General features: G+C 36.0%; 2 protein-coding genes across 6 annotated transcripts; one reads left to right on the top strand and one right to left on the bottom strand.

The window, feature by feature from the left end:
• The first annotated feature begins 2,737 nt into the window (after window positions 1–2,737).
• LOC112506890 (homeobox protein LUMINIDEPENDENS) lies at window positions 2,738–12,899 on the top strand. 5 transcript variants are annotated; one of them, XM_025111211.1, is made up of 15 exons: window positions 2,975–3,171; window positions 3,266–3,310; window positions 3,461–3,515; window positions 3,618–3,645; window positions 4,192–4,322; window positions 4,623–4,966; window positions 5,048–5,141; window positions 5,226–5,319; window positions 5,828–5,957; window positions 6,041–6,092; window positions 6,469–6,509; window positions 6,586–6,668; window positions 7,751–8,242; window positions 10,979–11,562; window positions 11,858–12,899. In XM_025111211.1, the coding sequence occupies exons 5-15, from the start codon at window positions 4,236–4,238 to the stop codon at window positions 12,674–12,676; spliced, it is 2,820 nt and encodes a 939-aa protein (XP_024966979.1). In that variant the 5' UTR covers window positions 2,975–3,171; window positions 3,266–3,310; window positions 3,461–3,515; window positions 3,618–3,645; window positions 4,192–4,235; the 3' UTR covers window positions 12,677–12,899. The 5 variants fall into 5 exon arrangements, with proteins under 5 accessions (XP_024966976.1, XP_024966977.1, XP_024966979.1 ...); XM_025111210.1 differs by having other exon boundaries at window positions 3,266–3,515; XM_025111212.1 differs by having other exon boundaries at window positions 2,980–3,067; window positions 3,266–3,515.
• A 1,055-nt stretch (window positions 12,900–13,954) lies between these two features.
• LOC112507391 (wee1-like protein kinase) lies at window positions 13,955–18,584 on the bottom strand. Its single transcript, XM_025111965.1, has 10 exons — window positions 18,247–18,584; window positions 17,849–17,900; window positions 17,692–17,761; window positions 17,296–17,517; window positions 16,945–17,012; window positions 16,737–16,846; window positions 16,580–16,620; window positions 16,343–16,491; window positions 14,852–15,205; window positions 13,955–14,226 (listed from the first exon to the last, which is right to left on the bottom strand). The coding sequence occupies exons 1-10, from the start codon at window positions 18,546–18,548 to the stop codon at window positions 14,116–14,118; spliced, it is 1,479 nt and encodes a 492-aa protein (XP_024967733.1). The 5' UTR covers window positions 18,549–18,584; the 3' UTR covers window positions 13,955–14,115.
• Between the last annotated feature and the right edge of the window lie 664 nt (window positions 18,585–19,248).

Here is a 19,248-nt window from a genome sequence, read left to right as displayed (position 1 = left end):
TCGTTATTAAAGTTCAATTTAATAGTTAATTTGATACTAATATCGATATGTTTTTAAAATTTTATAATATCTTCAAATTTACATTTCATTCAAAAATGAAAACATTTTATTTTTCTCAAAACCACATAAAATTGTATTATAACATCAATAAACCCAAAATATAAAAAAACATTAAAATCAAAATGTATCTCGCTATATTACATGATTATCCTTCTAGTATTTTCTAAATTTAAGTATTTAAAACGCAATAGCTTATGTATTTTATTTTTTATTCTCTATATTTCTAACAACACCCTTCTCTTATTAGCCTTTATGGTTTTTTATATATATATTTTTAATAAATTAACAAATTTTATTATTTATTATGCATTGAATTATATTATTATATGAAATAAACATTCAATTAGATGATAACGTTATATTATTAAGCAAATTTGAAAAACAATATATAGAGAGAGACTTGGGATCATATGATATAAAATTGTTTTTGTGAGACACGATTTTTCCACTTGAAACTTTACAACAAAACATCGTGAAATTTACCTTCACAGTATTTTTGCTATAAGATTAGGCTTTTTTTTTTACCTTCACAACATTTTTTTGTGAAGTTTCAAATATATAAATGATGTATCACGAAAATAGTCTTGTCTCACATGAACCCAACCCTATATATGTGTGTGTGTGTTGTTGTTCAAATGATAAATGATTAACTTGCAATGATGCGATAATTAACTTCAACATATCGTTTAATCTATATATTATATTATAAAGCATTTGACAAAAACTCTTAAAAATCATTTTTTATGCATAAAATATTGTTTATTGATGCATTTTACTTAAAATTCAAGATCACGGGAAATTGTGCATAAGTACAACTTATTAAATATTCATTTTTTAATTTATGTAACTAACTGTGGGTAAACATGATCAAATACGGGATAGATATCTCATATTGAATATAAAAAATCTAAAATATAGTTAGAAAAATCATTAGTTATAACAAAATACTTAATTATTATCTTTATAAAAAACTATATTATTTATATAAAATGTTAATGTCTTGAATAACTTAACCGATGTTAATCGTATCTTTAACGTTTTGATATAATTTTTAATGGTTAAATTCATATGTGAATACATGAGCATACAACTACGAGAGTTGTGAAGTAGTGGCTGAGATCCTGAGGATTGTGGTGGAATATTCAATCTGTCTAGTGTTCGATTCTAAACGTGCACAACAATTGTGATTATAATGAAATATATATTTTTTATAGCGAAATATGTTATTACAAAGTTTTCGTCAAGACAACTAAAAAAAACGTAGTTCTCATTTTTTATTTATAACTCTTTTATATTTTTTTATTAATATTTAATAAATTACATAAATTAACCAAAATATAGATACTGTATAGAAATAATATTTTGATGACAGTAAAATGAAAGTTTTAAAACTATAAGATTCAATAAAAGAATAGATAAAATGTGAAGAGGGATGCTTATTTGATATTATGTCGGTAAAATACAGGTTTGTTACACTTTGTTCTATGGAGTGGGGTGAAACACATGTACTCCACTTTGTTTCATCGTACATGCCAGTTTTGTTTAAAGTTTATGCCAAATACGAAACAACAATATATATTTATGATATGTTACTGTCCAGTGTTACACTATTAGCTAACGTTGGTACGCATACATGATTCGACAGGACCAAACAAAACATAACAGGATTGGACAGGCCATGACAAGATGATAGGACTGAATGGGGCAGAACTAGACATAAAAAGTATATGTCTAGTGTTTTGTACGACTGTGACCGGATATGAAGAACTAAACAAGTTGCTCCAAAAGTTATTTGATGATTTTATATACCATATAGTAGTCAGAACTAATACAAATAAAGTAAATAATTTAATTTGTAGACATTTGTACACAATTTTCATATACATAAATACATACATATATAATAGTACCAAAATTGAATAAAAGTTTTGATGTAATTGATGATAGTCTGAACCGAATCATACAAATGTGAAATTATGTTTTCGGTTTAAAAGATCCTTATAAATTGGTGTAGGCACAACAAAGATTGTTGCAACAACAATGGTTGTAGAGGTAGAAACATTGGTGATTGGTGGAGGAGGCGACTATGGTGGATAGTGGTGGTGGTAGCATCGACCGCGTTGGAGGAGGTAATTGTTGCTGGTGTGGTGGAGGTAGCCGGTGGTGGTGGTGGGTATGGTGGAAGTAGAGGTGGTTATGGTGGAAGTAGAGGTGGTGGTTGTAGTCGAGAAGGTTGAGATGGCCGACGGTGGAAGTGGTGGCGGCGATAGACGGTGGTGGTTGTGGATCAGGTGACGAACGTTGGTGGTTGGTGGTAGACGGTAGTTGTGGAGGTGGTTGTAGTAGTGGAGGTGGCGGACAATGGCTACCAGTGGAGGCGGTAATCGCGACTAGCAACAGTGACCCCTAAAACAAATACTATATTAAGATTATATATCAAACTAAAGTTAATTAGTAATATATTAGTTGTTATCCTGCCCCATATCGCGTCAAATGTGACAAAGTTTTGTTATGTTTTGTCTTGTCTTATGTATCAAACGCAACATTAATATGTTTGAAAAAAAAAATAAGAATAAAATAAAACTATTTTATTTTTATTTGATATTTTTTATCATTAGGAAGGTAAATGGAGGATAAATTCCGTATCCGGCTCCTCGTCCATGACTCTCTACTCTCGCGATCACCGAAACAAACCGTTCTCTTCCAAACCCTAACCCTAACCAACCAGAAAGGGCAAGCTACTTCAAATCGATCAACTTCAAATTTCGAACCAGAAACCGAATTACTCTCACAATCATGTTGATTTAGCTCTGTGAATTATCCAGAGATGGCAATATCGAACGCGAACCATCAGCTTGCTCTGGTAGTATCCTCGAACACAACCACGTCGTATGAGGGGCTGTTGGAATCTCAGAAAGAACTATTAAGCAAACAGATCTATGAGCTACAAAACATCGTTTCGAAGCAATGCAAACTCACCGGCGTCAATCCTCTTTCTCAAGAAATGGTGCGTACGGACTCCAGTTTTGTTTTTTTTTATATGATGGAGCTGTAATTCGTTCTAATTTTGGCTGTTGCATCTGTTCATACATAATACACGGCTCAAAAGCGGTAAATTAGGCGTCACTGGCTAAGAAATATTTTATTGAGATTTGAATTATAAATATTTTCTATTTTCGGAGTTCTTCCTTATTTATGTTTTCAGATGTCAACTGAAGGGCACTGTTAGATATGAAATTGGAGAGAGAAGGTAATGTGTAATTGAATTATAGGAGGAAACTTAAATTGATGCCTCCATAGCACAGGACGGGGTGGTGGTAATCTTTGACATGCTGTTCGATTTGAGAAGAAGGTTGCAAGTGATCCAAATTGACCAAATAGATATATCTTTTTGTTACAGGTTGCAACTGCTATGCAGCTTTGTAATATAGCAACAAAATATTAGCAAACCAATTGTAAAACAGCATTTACCTTTGTTGCACAACATTTTTCAAGCAGGTAGTAATCATTTGACAGCATATATTATGCTGATCCTGTATTTTGTGATTTATGTGCAGGCAGCAGGTGCTCTTTCTATTAAAATCGGTAAGCTTCCTATTTGTTAGTTTGTTACTGATTTCTGATAGAACAATTTTGTGAAATAGTGTCATCTTCTATACCTAGTTTGAACTGCAGTTCTGACTAAGCTCTCATTTGACATCATACTCTCTCGAGATTTCCAAACCCCAAGAGAGGCTATTGCTTTTACATGGCATGGGTTACCAGTCTAACTTTTGAACCATTTCTGTCTATTTGGATGTTAACTCTATTGTGCTTTTAATCAGTTCTCTAGCATGTCGATACTGTATTTACTCAGGTACTATATGGTTGTATACTTGTATTGTATTAAGATACAAAAATTTTCGTTGTAAATCCCCTTCCTCAGGTTAGCCACTTTATTGTAGACCATAGATGTTCCATTCAAGATGGTTTCTTGTACATTCACCTTTGATAAGTGTACTAAACTCTTGGTCCTTGTACAACCTCTTAGAGTTATTGCTATTGTTGAAGATTTATATATATAGCAGTAGTAGAAGTTCTGCAGGAGTTTACATTGACAATTCGTTGCCTTCCTTATTATTTTAATTTCAGGGAAAAGACCCAGAGATCTACTGAATCCAAAAGCAATAAAATACATGCAATCAATTTTTTCTGTCAAAGACGAAATCAGCAAGAAGGAAATTAGGGCAATTAGTGCTCTTTTTGGTTTGACAGCCACACAGGTTTCTTTTTTAATTTGTTATTGCATTTTCTATTCTGTCTTCATCATTTCATTTTGTAATAAGTTGATACAAGAACAGTCTGTATCTGAGTGTTTTTAGTTACTCTACGAATTATGGGGAAGTTATGTTGACTGAATCCTTATTGTGTTAGTTTTGGGTGTTTGAGGAGCCTGGAGTTAACTCTAGTGTTTGCATTATTTTTGTTTATTATATACCATAATAGCATTTAAGTTTGCATTTGAAGTAATTTGTATCACTCAACTCCTTAATACTTGATTTGATCTATGCATAAATTATAAGGTGAGGGACTTCTTTACTGGTCAACGCTCAAGAATTCGGAGATTTATCCGATTGTCGAGAGAGAAGGCAATCCAATCTGCTGAAGATGTTCAAGAGCAAGATGGGTCATTGAGCTCTAATCTGGATGCCCAGAACCACCCAGTTCCCTTGAACTCTATGGGTCCCCCCAGTATTGAAGCACCTTCTTGTTCCACACAAGATGAGGTGTTGCCTGACACAGATGACTCGGATAAGTATTTTATTGATAATATTTTTAGTCTGTTGCGGAAAGAAGAAACATTTTCTGGACAAGTCAAATTGATGGAATGGATCTTGCAGATAAAGAATGCTTCAGTGCTCTATTGGTATTCATATATCATTATCCACTGGCCCATCATTGTCTGTTGACTAAAACCTTTATGATTTAATCGTCCTCCCAATTGCAGGTTTCTAACAAATGGAGGTGTGATGATTTTAGCCACGTGGCTGAGTCAAGCAGCCATCGAAGAGCAAACAACTGTTCTTCACACCATTCTTAGGGTACATATTTTTTCTAAAATATTATTGTTGCATCTTACTTACTAGTTAATATGTATTTCGTTTACTAAATGGACTCACCTTTAGGTACTCTGTCACCTGCCATTACATAAATCTCTCCCAGCGCACATGTCAGCTATATTGCAAAGTGTCAACAAACTTCGTTTTTACCGGGGTCCAGGTGTGTTTCTTTTGCTTGGTGTAATTGATTTATTGCGTTCTTTTCCTGCATGTGGTTGTGTATGTTTGTTGGGTACAGCAAAATCTCAATTATATCTGGGGTAGGGTGAGGTTAACTGAAAAATTAATCTTCTTCCGGGTACTAGGCGTATAAGGTATCTAGTTTCATGCATTTCCAAGGGTTCCATTCTCACTGCTTTGGTTGTATCTCTTTTTGTTACGATCTCTGCTATTTTTCTTGCCTGTGTTTTGTAAGTCACATAGTTAGCGCAATGGTTGTTGTATGTGATAGGATGAAAGCCGGAAGGAGAGTAAATTCTATCCTGTTATATAAAACTATTTTATAGACAAGTAAATCAAATATCTAGACATGGAATCTTTTCATACTCCACCTATTAGTTAAAATTTTGTATGTTACAGTCCTTTCTGCGGAAGAAGAGTTTATGTATTCTGTAGTTTTCTTTCTTTGCAATTTTTGTTTGAATCTCATTATCTGATTTGAAGACCAGATATCTCAAACAGGGCAAAAAGTCTGTTGTCTAGATGGAGCAAAATGTTTGCAAGAAGCCAAGCTATGAGAAGGCCCAATGCCAACATTTCTCCGGTTGATGCACAGAATGAGATGCTGCTGAAGCAAAGGCAAGCCTACATATGTGTTTCGGGTTGTGCTTAAAATCCTACCATCGGTTGTATATTGATTGCTGTTTTTTGGTGTTGTATAGCATTGGTGAAATTATGGAAAATGAATCGTTGGAGGCGAGAATTGACAATTCTGTAAGTTCAAGACTTCAAGTCATATGGCCCCCCCTCTCTCTCCCCACCTTACTCACTTTGAGTTAAATCCTTCATCCTAAAAGGAAAATTACTTTTGATTTAAATATCTAAACGTAATGCTTTTTAAGCTCAATTTCACATTTTGTTAAACTTGTCATCAGCAACGTGTTTCTATTTTATTGCTCTACACATTCAGTTGTAGCTATAGCTTTTCTCACGCAGCTTTTAATAGTTTTCAAATTTGAAGTTAAAAATAATTCATTTGACACTCAAAATTCAATCGTTGTGCATTTGAATTTCTAAAAACCTTTTTTGTAAATGCTTGATTACATTGTGTATTTGTTAGTTTCTTAAAACTTTTTTCTCTCTTAAATAGGGAGCACCATACTTATTGCAAGAGAACTCGGAGAACTCCAGGTATGAATCAATTGTTATGATCAAGTTCAGATGCAATTTTGAGTGCATAACTCAAATTCTTGAATTACCTGCACAGAAATTTGGGGTCTTCACAGTCGATCAAATTGCTCACAGCACCTTCTGATGAGTCTAATATAAAGCTTCTTAGAGGTGTATCTCGTATCCTTTGGTTTTTTATGCGTTTTCTAATTTATACTGATATCTTTAGCAAAAAATCTAGCATCTATGACAGGTGAGATAAGAAAGAGCGAGTATTGCTGGTTAGGAAACTGATAGAACAAATATAGAAGCCTTGTACATGCACACTTGAGTATGAATTGGTTAGTTAACCGATGAAAACTCTCTCAAACAAAAACCTTCCAAATCTATACAGACAGATTATCCACACATAAAGCTTTATCCATACAGAAGTTAATTGAAAATCAACCAAACATCCCCTAAATTTGTTTGTCTATTCTTCTTGGACTCCCCTACATGATTAAATAACTTCTCATATCTTGCTATGCAAGAGCTGAGGCTGTAATTATTAAAGAAGTATTTTAAAACAAATCAGAGAAGAAAGAACATGCTAAATAAGCGATTAAGGGAAAAAATGACAAACAAGTGGAAAGCAAGCTACGTGAGAATGGAAAAGGGGAAAAATGCTAAAGCAGATAAAAGCTTTGGCAATATAGAATGCCAAAAGAGGTCATACATTAAGATCCGCGCCTGTTTGTTAGCACCTTAATGAGCTTAGTGGGGCTCGAGGCTTATTCGCTCAGCTATTCATTACTGTTTGGTAGTTTCTTAATGATTTAGAAAGTGGCTTATCTAGTAAGCTCATAGGGTAAGCTTTATGCAGACGGCCAAGTTTTTTCCAAACCTGCCTCTCCAATTAAAAAGTACGCTTCTTCCATCTATGAAAAAACCCTCCCAAACAAAAATCTTCCCGATCCATACAGTCATACAGACAGATTAATCCACACAGACAAATTTATCCATACAAGACTTAATGGAAAACCAACCAACAGCCCCGAAGTCTCTATTACCACATAAAGGTAATTATTGGCTAGCAAGGTGCAGATTGCCTTAAATTCTGGTTTTGCCTAAAAAATGTGCCCCACCTTAGTTTGCATGCACTATCGAGGGGAACGGCATATACCATATAGCGGAAGTTCTGCAACTTGGCGCAAAATTGCCCTTGCAAACTATAATTAAGGAATACGAAAGTATGTACAGTTATTGCCTTAACTAGGTTTCAGATACCAGAGAGCGAAGAAAAGTACAGCTTGTGGAGCAACCTGGCCAAAAAACAGCTGGCCGAGGTCCACAGGTTACAAGAGTGGTTTCTACAACTCAGGGCCGTCCACTTTCAGCCGATGATATCCAGAAAGCCAAAATGCGGGCCCAATTCATGCGGAGCAAGTATGGGGAAAGTTATGTAAACCCTCGAGTGAAAACTGAAGTCTCTCGGGCGGCCTCCACCTCTCAGGCCGCCATGACACCCCCATCCTCTAAAGCAGCTCCTATTCATCCTAAAGTCGAGGAACCTGCTACTTCCACTTCCGGCATGACTCAGTCTGCCGCTAAATCTGACTTTCAGCCCAAAGCCGAAGAACACAAGAAGCCAGCAATACTTGCATCTGCTGATGAAGTGCGGGAAGCAACGGTTTTTGGGAAGGGAAATATGGAGTTGGAGGAACCTGTGTGGAAGAAGTGTAAGAGATTCCAGATCTCATGGGTGAATCCACCAGGTACATTCACTTCAGAAATTCCTTTGTTCTTTCTTTTCTGTCTTAATGGAAACAGCCGCTCTACTCTTGGGGATAGAGGTCGGGTCTGCATACATCCTATTGTCCCTAGACCCCACCTCCGAGTGGGACATACTGGGTTTGTTTGGTTTGGTCTGTTTCTCGTTCTTTTGTGGAGCTAACTGTTCACAGGTTCAATGGAGAATGCGTTGATTGTCGTATAGATGCTTCTGCTCATGGTAGAACGATGCCAACTTTCTTTAAAATGAAATCCGTTTTAAATATGTTTCTATACTTGCCTGTAGCAAGCTTAGCTACAGGTACGAGAAAAGGTTTTTGCCTGAAAGTAGGCACACGATCACACAAAGATCAAATGGGATTTTTAGAACTAGCTATCGTCATATTCCACGTGCGAAAGAGACCACCAATTCTTAATTTTCCATGACCTTGACAGAGTTGCAACGAGATTTTCATTTTAGGCCATTGATGCCAAGTTTAGCATGATCACTTCGTAACGGTGTTAGTGATGGCTGTACGATTATGCATTTCAATAGAAACCAAAGCATGCTAGTAGCGCCCATCAGCATACACAATTTCTACAAGGAAACCAAATGGTGATCTAACACATGCATTTTGTGTGTTCGTCACACTAAAAAATGGAGGCCTAAAAACTGCATTTAAGTAAACACCAAATTTTATCTAGTGTTTTCGACTTCCATTTTCAAAATCGAGCCTCGAGGCAAGGCGGAAATACACCAAAATATGTATATATATTTCACAAATATATATACATTTGTGTGTGTATATATATGTATAAAATACTAAATTACTAAGAGCTGTTTTAAAAGGCGGAATCGAGCCTCGAGGCGTTTTACCTCAACGAGGCAAGGTGTAAGCACGAGGCGGAAATACCCCAAAATATGTATATATACTTCACAAATATATATACATTTGTGTGTGTGTGTATAATATATACATATATATGATATACTAAATTACTAAGAGATGTTGGTTGTTGAGAGGGTGTAGAAAATTTGGTTGCAGAAAGTACATTGGAGCCATTGCACTTTTAACTTCTAGTTTTTAAAATACAAAAAGACTCGTACTGCAAAGACGATTACTATTACTCTATAAAGCTTATAGAAAAGTAAAAAAAAAACCGTTAACAAAGTAGATCATATGAGGTATACGTCTCCACATCGCCTCACTGAACCAAGGCGTAAGGTGCCAACTGAGGTGCGGTTTAATCACCTTTAAAACAATGCAGCTTGCTGTGTAAGACGGTGGTTTTTTTTCTTTCTGTTTGTCTACGGTGCCACTGATCAACCTTTATATTGAATTTGTCGATCGAGCACAAGTAGTGCAAATTCAAGAAACCGGGTGTTCGTAAAGGATTTAACCATCATACTAGCTTTCATCATGTGGTGAGAATTTGGGTATCTGCAGGACATTGTCGAGTAGAAAGAAAGGCTTGTATTGTGGGTATGGTAGAGAGAGAATAAACAAAACCAAACAAACGAGAGAGAGAGAGAGGGAGAGAATAACAACAAAGAAACCTGGTATATTCTGCTAGAAAACTCTCACCTGCACTCTCTTTTCAAAATGGGTGCTTTAATAAAGAATGCAAATGAAACCCTGAATTTCTATCCATTTTTTGAATCGATCTTTTTGGATGAATGCATTAAGGAAACTGTGTATGTAATTTCATTTTGCCAATGAAGACGGATGCAAATGCAATTCGACCATTCGACCATCGTAATTAATCGTTCGGTTTGTGTAGTTGTTTCTTTGGAGGCTCTTTTGTGGTTGATGCAATGCTTGTGTAATGTTCTGTGATGGTTCTTTTGGTGTTTGGTCGTATAAATGGTATCCTGTTTCCTGCAGTATCCCAACTACTGTGTACATGAAATCAACAGTGTATAATCCATCTGCATATTCATGTTCATCACCTTTAATGTAATTCATGCACATGTGAAGTTTCTGGTGAACCCATGCATTCACTAGGAGTTGTTTATCAAACGTTTACTTGCTGTGTGAGAATACAAAGGATTGAGAATTTTATCTGGTAAGGGAGAAAACTCTTATCTAGGTAATAGATGCTTACCATCAATTCTCTTTGATGGCTGAAAATGTTACCTAATAAGGTAAAGTGAGAGTTGTGACTCTTGCCAGCAAACGGCAGAGAGGGATCTAGCCTTTAAGGACCAGGGGGAAAGACCCCCAGTCAAAGACCAAAAACGTTTGCTGACTAGATTAAATTTTCTATTTTTATCTTCGTCTTACATGGTTCTCCCCCAGTCCCATATGGCCATATCCTTGCCTCCCCCAAGTTTCATCAAACATGCCCCCACTCCATTAATTTCCTGGATCCGCCACCGCTTGTCGGTAAGCGTTTGGAAATGGCTCCTTAATATCGTTTTCTGCATTGATTAACAGGGGGGACGACTAATTATGTATTCTATTTACTTTCTGGTTCATATATAAACAATACGTTTGCAAGATGCAAGAAAAGATCTTGTGATTATATGAGATATATTGTGTTGCATCACCAATGCTCGACTCATAAGCTCTGAATCACGTTCTTTGCCATAATGAGAACAAAAATAGCGTTTCGGTTTGTGTAGATTTTTGTTCGTATATTGGAACCAAATGGGTTGCGATACATGAAATGTATTTGTGGATGTGGGATTAGGTCTTAAGTTGCTCACTGTTGTCTTGTGTTTTTTGGATTCTATGCAGAAATGAAGATCGATAAGGAATGGAGTGTGTGTTCCGGAGAGAATAGCAAAGAAGTTGATGTCCAAAACAACCGAATCAAACGTGAAAAGGAAGTTTTCTATGAGAGGGTTCTTGAAATCCCGTCGAATCCCAAAGAACCATGGGACCTAGAAATGGATTACGATGATTCGTTAACACCCGAGATACCAACTGAGCAACTCCCTGATGATGACGATGATAATATGGTATCGGAGCGGGTAGGAATGACACCTACACAAATGAATATTGATTCTGATGTTGCAAGTGGTTACGCAGCCGGTACAAGTACAAACGGTGGTGACAATAACAACCGGAGCATGCCGGAGCCAGATCTTGAATTGTTGGCGGTGTTGCTTAAGAACCCGGAAATTGTTTTCGCGCTTACGGCTGGTCAAGGTGGGAATTTGAATGGTGAGCAAATGGTTAAGCTTCTTGATGCGATCAAGGCGAATGCGGCTCGTGGTGGCTCGATTGGTAGTCTTGTTAATGGGTTAGTTGAAAAGAAAGCCGAGGAGAAGGTCGAAGTTTCGTTACCATCTCCGACTCCCTCCAGCAACCCTGTAACGGTGCGTTAATTATATGCACATCGTCATGTTTTGTACAAATTTATATTCGCTTATGAAATTATCGACAAATTTTCCACGATCGAGGGGTTTTTCTTCGTGTTTTTCGCCTTTGAGAGATGGCCTTACGATCGATTAACGAACGATATTGTCACCAATCGGGTTTAGTAAGTAATTGAAATTTCAAACGGGAAGAATTGGTAAAATTGAGATTACAAATAAATTGGGATTATTCATTAAGTTTCCCCATTTTTTTGGTCGTTTTTGGGTTTTTGCTGATTATTTCCTTTTGATTCAGAGTGGATGGCGGCCGGAAAGTGCTAAAAATCAATTTTCCCGGCAAAGTATGACGGTCAACGGTGAGGCATATGCCATTCCGGCGGTCAATTTTCAAGAAACCGGTTTGCTGACTCCGGCGACAATAACCCAACAAGCATTTGCTCCGATTAACCACCAGAGATTTCCTGATTTACCCCTTGACCAAAGAAATGTTTCCGATTTTGTCCCTGACCGGAGAAGCATTCCGACAGCCGTCAGCGGTCTGCCATTCCGAGGGGCAGCGACGGCTAATTTGACCCAACAATCAATTTCTCCGTCGATACATCAGAGATTTTCTGATATGGTCCCTGACCACGGAAACATTCCGGCAGCTGGCCATGGTCCACCGTCTTCCGGTGGCTACTTTCCGTCGACACATGGCGGGTCACAAATATCATCTCAACGGCGAGTAATATCCGAGCCACGACAATCGCTGGTTCAGTCGTGGTCCGGGAGGGAAAGTTTAGGTTCAAGTCCGTATTCTCCAGCCGAGCGTAACTCAAACCTCAATACATACAGTACCCAAGAATTTATGCATCCGCCACCGGATTTACGAGCGGGTCCATCATGGGGGAGAAACGGAGGACATCGGGACGAACCCGGTTTTGAATCATGGAGCCCCGACAATAGCCCGGTTAGGTCTCATGAATACGTAGACAGTTGGGACTACTCGGACCCTCCTAACCGAAGCTACAACAACTACAGGTTGGATATGTCGGCAATGCAGCACGACCCTTCTAGGTATCGAGATCGTGGTGGCCGGAATGACGGTTCTAGGTGGCGAGATCGGAGGAGATGACAAGGAAATGGTGGTTGGATTGCCGCCGGCGATAGGTCTCCGATGATCGGTTTTTAAAGACATTAACACCTTCAAGAATTTTTTGCTGCAAAAAAAAAAGAGAAACAAATTTGAAAACTATACTTTTGTAGGTAGGCATTTGGATTAAACCATTAAAAAATCTATTCCTTTTTTCTTTTCTATTTCAATATTAGTCCAAACATAAGCCGTTTCACCTACCACTTTTTGGAAGTAAAATTCAAAACGTGCAATTGAGGGTGTTTACAAATGTATAAATACGATAAATAAAATGTTTTTAAGAAAAATATGATTTAATAAATCTATACTATATTATAAAACATCAGATAAAAATTTTTAAAAATCATTTTTTAATGTATAAATTTATGTTTAAAGATATAAATATAATATATAATTTTATAGGAGGTTTTAAAACAAGGTTTTCAAAATTTTGGGAGGATGTTAATTATGAGTTTTTGAAGGAGGCTTTCAAAATTGAGCCAAGTATATTTGTATTTGAGACTCTTGATTTATATGGCTAAAATTATATAAATCAATCTCATTGTCTATCTATTTTAATGAATATTTGATTTAATAAATATATCATGATTGTTTTATAATATAAAGAATTGATTATCATAAATAAAATATAATCAAATCTTTTATAAATATCTAAATCATGATGAATGAACTTTTATGATTTTAATAAAGGCAAATTGCATGGAAAAATAACGTAGTTTGATTCTTATTTTGGGTAACGTACTTTTAATACTTTCATTTAAGTACCCGGGTAATTGGTTATTATGCTGATATGACGAGTAATGTGGTATCCAACTGAATATTATTTGTTGACGTAGTTAGTAACATTGATTTTTTTAATCTAAAATTAGTTTTCGACCAATTATCCGAAAACTTAAAAATATTTAAAACTTTACATTTTAGATATCAAAATAAGAGTTTTTCAAAAGTACATTTCCCAAAATAAAAATAAAAATCAAATCAAACCCTATGCAATTATCCTTTTCATAAATGCTCAAATAATTTATTTGTATTAATTGTTGAATTTGTAAAACATCTGTCTAATTTTATATATAAAATTTGATAAATAGAAGTGTTATGCGCAGTGATTATTTGGATTTAACCATGGCTTGTTTTGTAAAGGAAAATTCATTCTAATTTTCATTTTTATTATATTCATTTTCATTTCTCAACCTGAAACAAACAATACCTAACTTATTCAATTTAAATAAAAAAACAAAATTACAGAGACAGTAACAAATATTGATATATAACAATCGGTTTCTTTTTACAAAAAAGAGGGAAGCACCATTAGAATGCAAAAATTGGTGCAAATTAGTGTTTGAAAGATCATTTCTGAAAAGAAAGAAGAAAAAACTGTTCCTCGTGTTCTGATTACATGGCTGCAACATCACCAGACCATTTCAAGAATTGGGCTTACTTGCTTTCGGACTTTTGTTAAGCCTGCTGAAAATCGGGTTCACCACAAGTTCTTTAGCCGATGGTCGTCGAACAGGATCAGGGTCCAACATTGCCTGAGAAACACATTGATAATTAAAAGAGACATTTATGCAATCAAGTTTTTGTGATGATTGATAGTTGGCAAAAGACCAAAGAGGTTAAAGGAATTTGTAGCATTTTATCTAAGAAACGGTTTTCACAAGTTTGGGGTTTTCATTTCTCACAACCGCTCTTGTTAGCAGATTAATGAGCTTAATGGGACACACAGTGTGTTTGGTCATGACTTAATGATATAGAGAAAGTGGTTTGTTCAGTAAACTTCTAGTGGGAGGTTTATGAAGAGAGAAAATGTAAAAACCCCACCTTGTGAACATTGTATGGAAGAGAGAAAATTAGCCCAAAAAGTTTGAGGAAAGTATTATTTTTAATAGGAAAAAGAAAAACAAAAAAGGGAAATGACCAAAATACCCCTCACTTGACAGACAATGTTTAAGGGATTTAAGTGTTAGGAACCACTTCCATACCAAAATGCATAATTTAGTAACCATTTTTGTACTTTTTATGTATCATTCATATTTTGAACATACCAAATGAACCATTTATGTAGTTTACTCTTCACTTATTCGTAATACTAAATGATGGCAAATGGGTAATTTACTTGTAATATGAAAAACCATTGGAGGGGATAATGAGTTATACCTTGAGTACATTCTGAAATTGCACTGAATGACCAGGAAGAAGAGGGAGTTTCCCTTCTCTGAGATTTTGAAAATATGGTCCAGATTCCGGCAAGGTTGAACCCCTTATAAGTTCGTAAATAGTAGCTCCAAGGGAGAAGATATCAACTTTGTCAAGATGATCATAATTATCATTCAAGATTTCTTGAGGCATGTATCGTGCATCACCTTCTTCAATCGCTAAACTTCCGTCAAGTAGACTTGCACAACCGAAATCACCAAGCTTGTAAACACCATTCTTCACATATATATTTTCAGGCTTTACATCCAAGTGAACTATCCCTTTCTCATGGATAAATTGTAAAGCCTTGGCTATCTGTAACCAAACCCGCAATTATAGTGTGATTAAAAGTTCAAAAGATTTGTCTTAATAAGATTTAACATGCTTTTATTTAAAAGAGAAGCATTAGCAGTATGAAATGGATTCAAAAGTTCAACTGCTGCGAGTTTCATTTGTGTGTAATGCATTGATATCCACATGATAATAACGCCTCTATGGCTCTAAATCGTACCAAACAAGCCTATTACATCCGACAAGGCAGTGGGGTCTAATGGGTAAGGGCCTCTCTATTAGCATCTTAATGAGCTTAATGGGACTCACAGGTTATTCGGTCAGCTATACATAACTATTTGATAGTGACTTAATGATATAGAAAGCGGCTTATTCAGTAAGGTTTTAGAGGGGACATTTTTGCAGAAAGCCAAGTTTTTTTCAAACCTGCCCCTCCTAGTTAAAAAAGCACGCTCGTTCCATTTATAGAAAACCTTCCCAATTCAACAAACAGATTAATCCAGACAGACACCTTTATCCAGACATGATTTAATGGAAGATCAACCAAACAGCCCCTAAAGAGTTGGCCTCCACCTTAAAGAGTAGAGTGGTTGTTTCAGTAACAACCCTCGGCTAGTTAAAAGTATGTGAAAGGATGAATATAGATAAATTACGATTTGAAAAGTTGCATGTAAGCAAGCAATAGCAGTACAAATAGAAAGAAGCAGATATGCTAGATATTGAGTGCTAGATATATGTAAGCAACAATAGTATAGATAGAAGCAAGTACATGAAAATCATAACCAACGCGTAGAAACTACACACCACTAGTACACACCTCTAGATTTCTCAAAAATCATTATCACATCCATATTTTTCTTCTGATAGCATTTCCTTTTGTATGATCAAGACTGCTCCCAAGTGAAGTGCACAAATAACATCACATGGACATCAACATAAAGGGATGGTTTTTATACGGATGTATAGCAAGCCTACATCTTTCGAAAAACAAGCGACGCCACACAAATTCAATTTTAAACATTGATCTCTCTGGACACACACACATGTATGTATATATATATATATAATCTTCGCTATAGAACAACCTATTAGAGCATATATTGTACAGGAAGTGTTTCATGTAAACATGAATACTACATGAGTTGTAAAAAGCATATTAACCTGGTGCATTGCTTCCAACACTTCACCCTCCAGACATAGTCTAGATGAGTGGTTGATAGATAAACTGTGATCACATAGTTCCATCTGGATGTAGAGTTGCTCATTTTCAAACCAAGAAGTATTATATCCAACAATGTTATCATGATATCCTGCATGTTCATTGAAAGACTTATGTTTGAATATGGCACATATTAAAGGGAAATGGGGAACAATGATGAGGAAATTCAAGTTACTCACCTAAAGCAGCTAAAGCTTGAACTTCCATCAAAGCTTTTTGCCTGTAAAATGTGTCAATCATAAGTGGCTTATAACCAACATAAGTGTGGATATATATACATTCACACATTCACACATATCAATACTGGTACGACCTACAGTGTGAAAAGTGGAGTACCTCTCAGTGTCTAGATATAATTTCCTTGTGCTGCATTTCACAGCATACATACAACCATCAATTCTCTTCAAGACTTTGAATACACGGCTGAAGTTCCCAGTACCAATTTGCTGCAAAAAGAAAAAGTTGGTTCCAAAAAGTTTAGTGCAATGTTGTTTTTAAGAAAAAGAGCATAGTACTAGCTTATTTATCTCAACAGTCAATATACCTCTATTTCATGAAAATCTGTTCGATAACGTGAAAGACCATCACCACCAAATGCCACAGGGAGGAAAACTGCAGATTGTAATGCATACATAATGGTTAAGGTTCCAAAAGAAAACAGAATCTCAAACTCCCACTTGTTCTTTAAGAATATACATATCATCTATTAGTATAATTCTTGTCCTGGTGAATCTTGCATAACATTTGTAATATTGGATATCCTATGTAATCATGGAAGAGTTTACGCACTAAACAGTTCAGTTGAGAGATAACTTCTGGTTGTTCTTTTGAAACATTAAGATCATAGACATGAACAATATCTACATATATAAATGACAATGGAATAACTATCTACCTGCACATTTTGATCTGCGGTCACCGAATGGATCGATATCGTTTTCTGAAGCATCTTTGATGTAAGGATTCCTCATACAAGGAGGAGGCATGACCCGACAACGCAACGCCACAGCAGATTGGGAAACATACCCTTGCTTGTTTATGTGAGGTTCACCTGCTACTTGATTGTCTGTTTCAGTTGCTACTGGTATTAAAGGATCATCTTCCAGTTCCAGCAGTGCTGTTGCAATGCAAAATGGTTAGGATGTTAGATTGTAAGCAGAACCAATTTGATCTGCAACAGATTAATCGGGACAGATAAAGTTATAAAACAACCTGAACAATGCATGAATCCTGGAATAACATCACATAGATGGCAATGATAGAAAAGTTCAAAGTCAACCAACAAACTAACCTTCTCTTTGCCTTTTACTTCTGACAGATTTTAACTTCTCTGGTGATTTTGGGCATGGCAACTCTTCCAGCTAAATAAATATGCAAAAACAGATCAATTAAAAAATCAAAAACTCTGAGCTGACAAATAGCTCAGATAAGTTCTCTTTCAAAATTACCTCATTGCACACCGGCAAAGGTGGTGCTTCCGGAGTAATGTAGTCGGGCGTGCTGCACATAAAAAAATCATCAATATGTTCAGCTAGACAAAAAAATCATCAATTCTACCATTTAGGTTACTAGACCGATACAATTCTAAGATTAACCTACAATGATAGATATCAAGCTCCTTCAGTTATGGCGAAGGGCTGAACATTGAGTTTTGAGGCAAGCTTAATAGTTTTCAAATGAAAGAAAACAAAACGCAAAAAGATATTTGGTAGCAAGTCTAACACCATAACTCTCGTATTCACCGTCATGCATTACAGTATAGTTCTCCAGACGTTTTCCCCAAAATATTTATAAACCCTAGAATATTAGAATTAGCTCAAATTGTATGATAAGAAGCTGAAATTACCAGAAAAAATCCTGGCTGAGGATGAAATCTTTGTCGTCCACATTGACATCCGAATCGAAATCTAGAACCGTTGCCGATGTCAACGACGATGTAGACGGAACGGATTCCGATGTATTGTGAGCCTCCTCATCGAGAAGATTCTGAAAACGCGAAGGAATGTTATTATTCTGATGAATCGGTGGCTTTAAAGCGATTTGACCTAGATGAACCGATAAGTGCCTCGCCAATGAACCTTTCATTTTCTTGTTTGTTTCCCTTCCGCTACTACCACTCCTACTCCTCTTCAAGGTCGTACTCTTCATCAATGAATCTCCAACCGCCGTCACCGTCACCGTCACCTTCACCTTCACCTTCACCGCCACTTCAACCGCCTCTCTCTCTCTCTCTCTCTAACTCTCCGGCGTATGGATTATGTGAGATATTCGAGAAGAATATAGGGTGATTTGTTGGAGGGTGGTGAAAATGAAAATAAATTTTCAAAATTTGCGCGGGTAAATTTAGCTTTTTCGAAGCACGTGTGATGCAGAATTATCGTGTGCGTTCGTTGGTTCGCGAGCTTTTTATAGCCTTTTTTTCTTTCGGTAAATCGAGATCGTCCGTGCATTTCCTATGTTTTTTTTAATCTATGGTGGAGCCCATAGTTAGTGTGTCGTGTAAGCTCTATTGTAAAACTATAAAATTATGGGTTATTTGTTTATCTCTTAATATTTTTATTAAGTTGTAGTCTTTAAATCGTTAAAAGGTGAATTTTGTTTCGTAAAAACAATGTTTGCATCTTAATGGTTTTTTAAAACCTTCTGAATGATTTTGTATCATGAATCTACCTTAAAGATTCAGTGTCCTAATTTTATTGTAAACAATTATATTTTATTTTACACTATATCGTGAGAGTCTCTTAATCATTCTAGTCACTTTATCGGTTTGTACCAAAATGACAGGGGAATGAAAATATGAATGAGGAGTTGTTTGTTTACCTATTAATAATTCTATTAAGAGACAACC

Source organism: Cynara cardunculus, assembly GCF_001531365.2.
Source record: "Cynara cardunculus var. scolymus isolate 2C chromosome LG 2, CcrdV1, whole genome shotgun sequence".
In the NCBI taxonomy this organism is placed as follows: Eukaryota; Viridiplantae; Streptophyta; class Magnoliopsida; order Asterales; family Asteraceae; genus Cynara; species Cynara cardunculus.
Note: the sequence above shows the minus strand (reverse complement) of the source record. Positions and strands in the feature narration are given on the sequence as shown.

Excerpts from the sequence above, each read along its gene's own strand:
- LOC112506890 (XM_025111208.1), top strand. The coding sequence starts at position 2,888 with ATGGCAATATCGAACGCGAACCATCAGCTTGCTCTGGTAGTATCCTCG. Across the intron at positions 6,093-6,468 it reads AGGCGAGAATTGACAATTCT|GGAGCACCATACTTATTGCA; the intron begins GTAAGTTCAAGA and ends TCTCTTAAATAG. Across the intron at positions 8,243-10,978 it reads CTCATGGGTGAATCCACCAG|AAATGAAGATCGATAAGGAA; the intron begins GTACATTCACTT and ends GATTCTATGCAG.
- LOC112507391 (XM_025111965.1), bottom strand. The coding sequence starts at position 18,548 with ATGAAGAGTACGACCTTGAAGAGGAGTAGGAGTGGTAGTAGCGGAAGG. Across the intron at positions 17,901-18,246 it reads CTCAGCCAGGATTTTTTCTG|CACGCCCGACTACATTACTC; the intron begins GTAATTTCAGCT and ends TTTTATGTGCAG. Across the intron at positions 17,762-17,848 it reads CTTTGCCGGTGTGCAATGAG|CTGGAAGAGTTGCCATGCCC; the intron begins GTAATTTTGAAA and ends ATATTTATTTAG.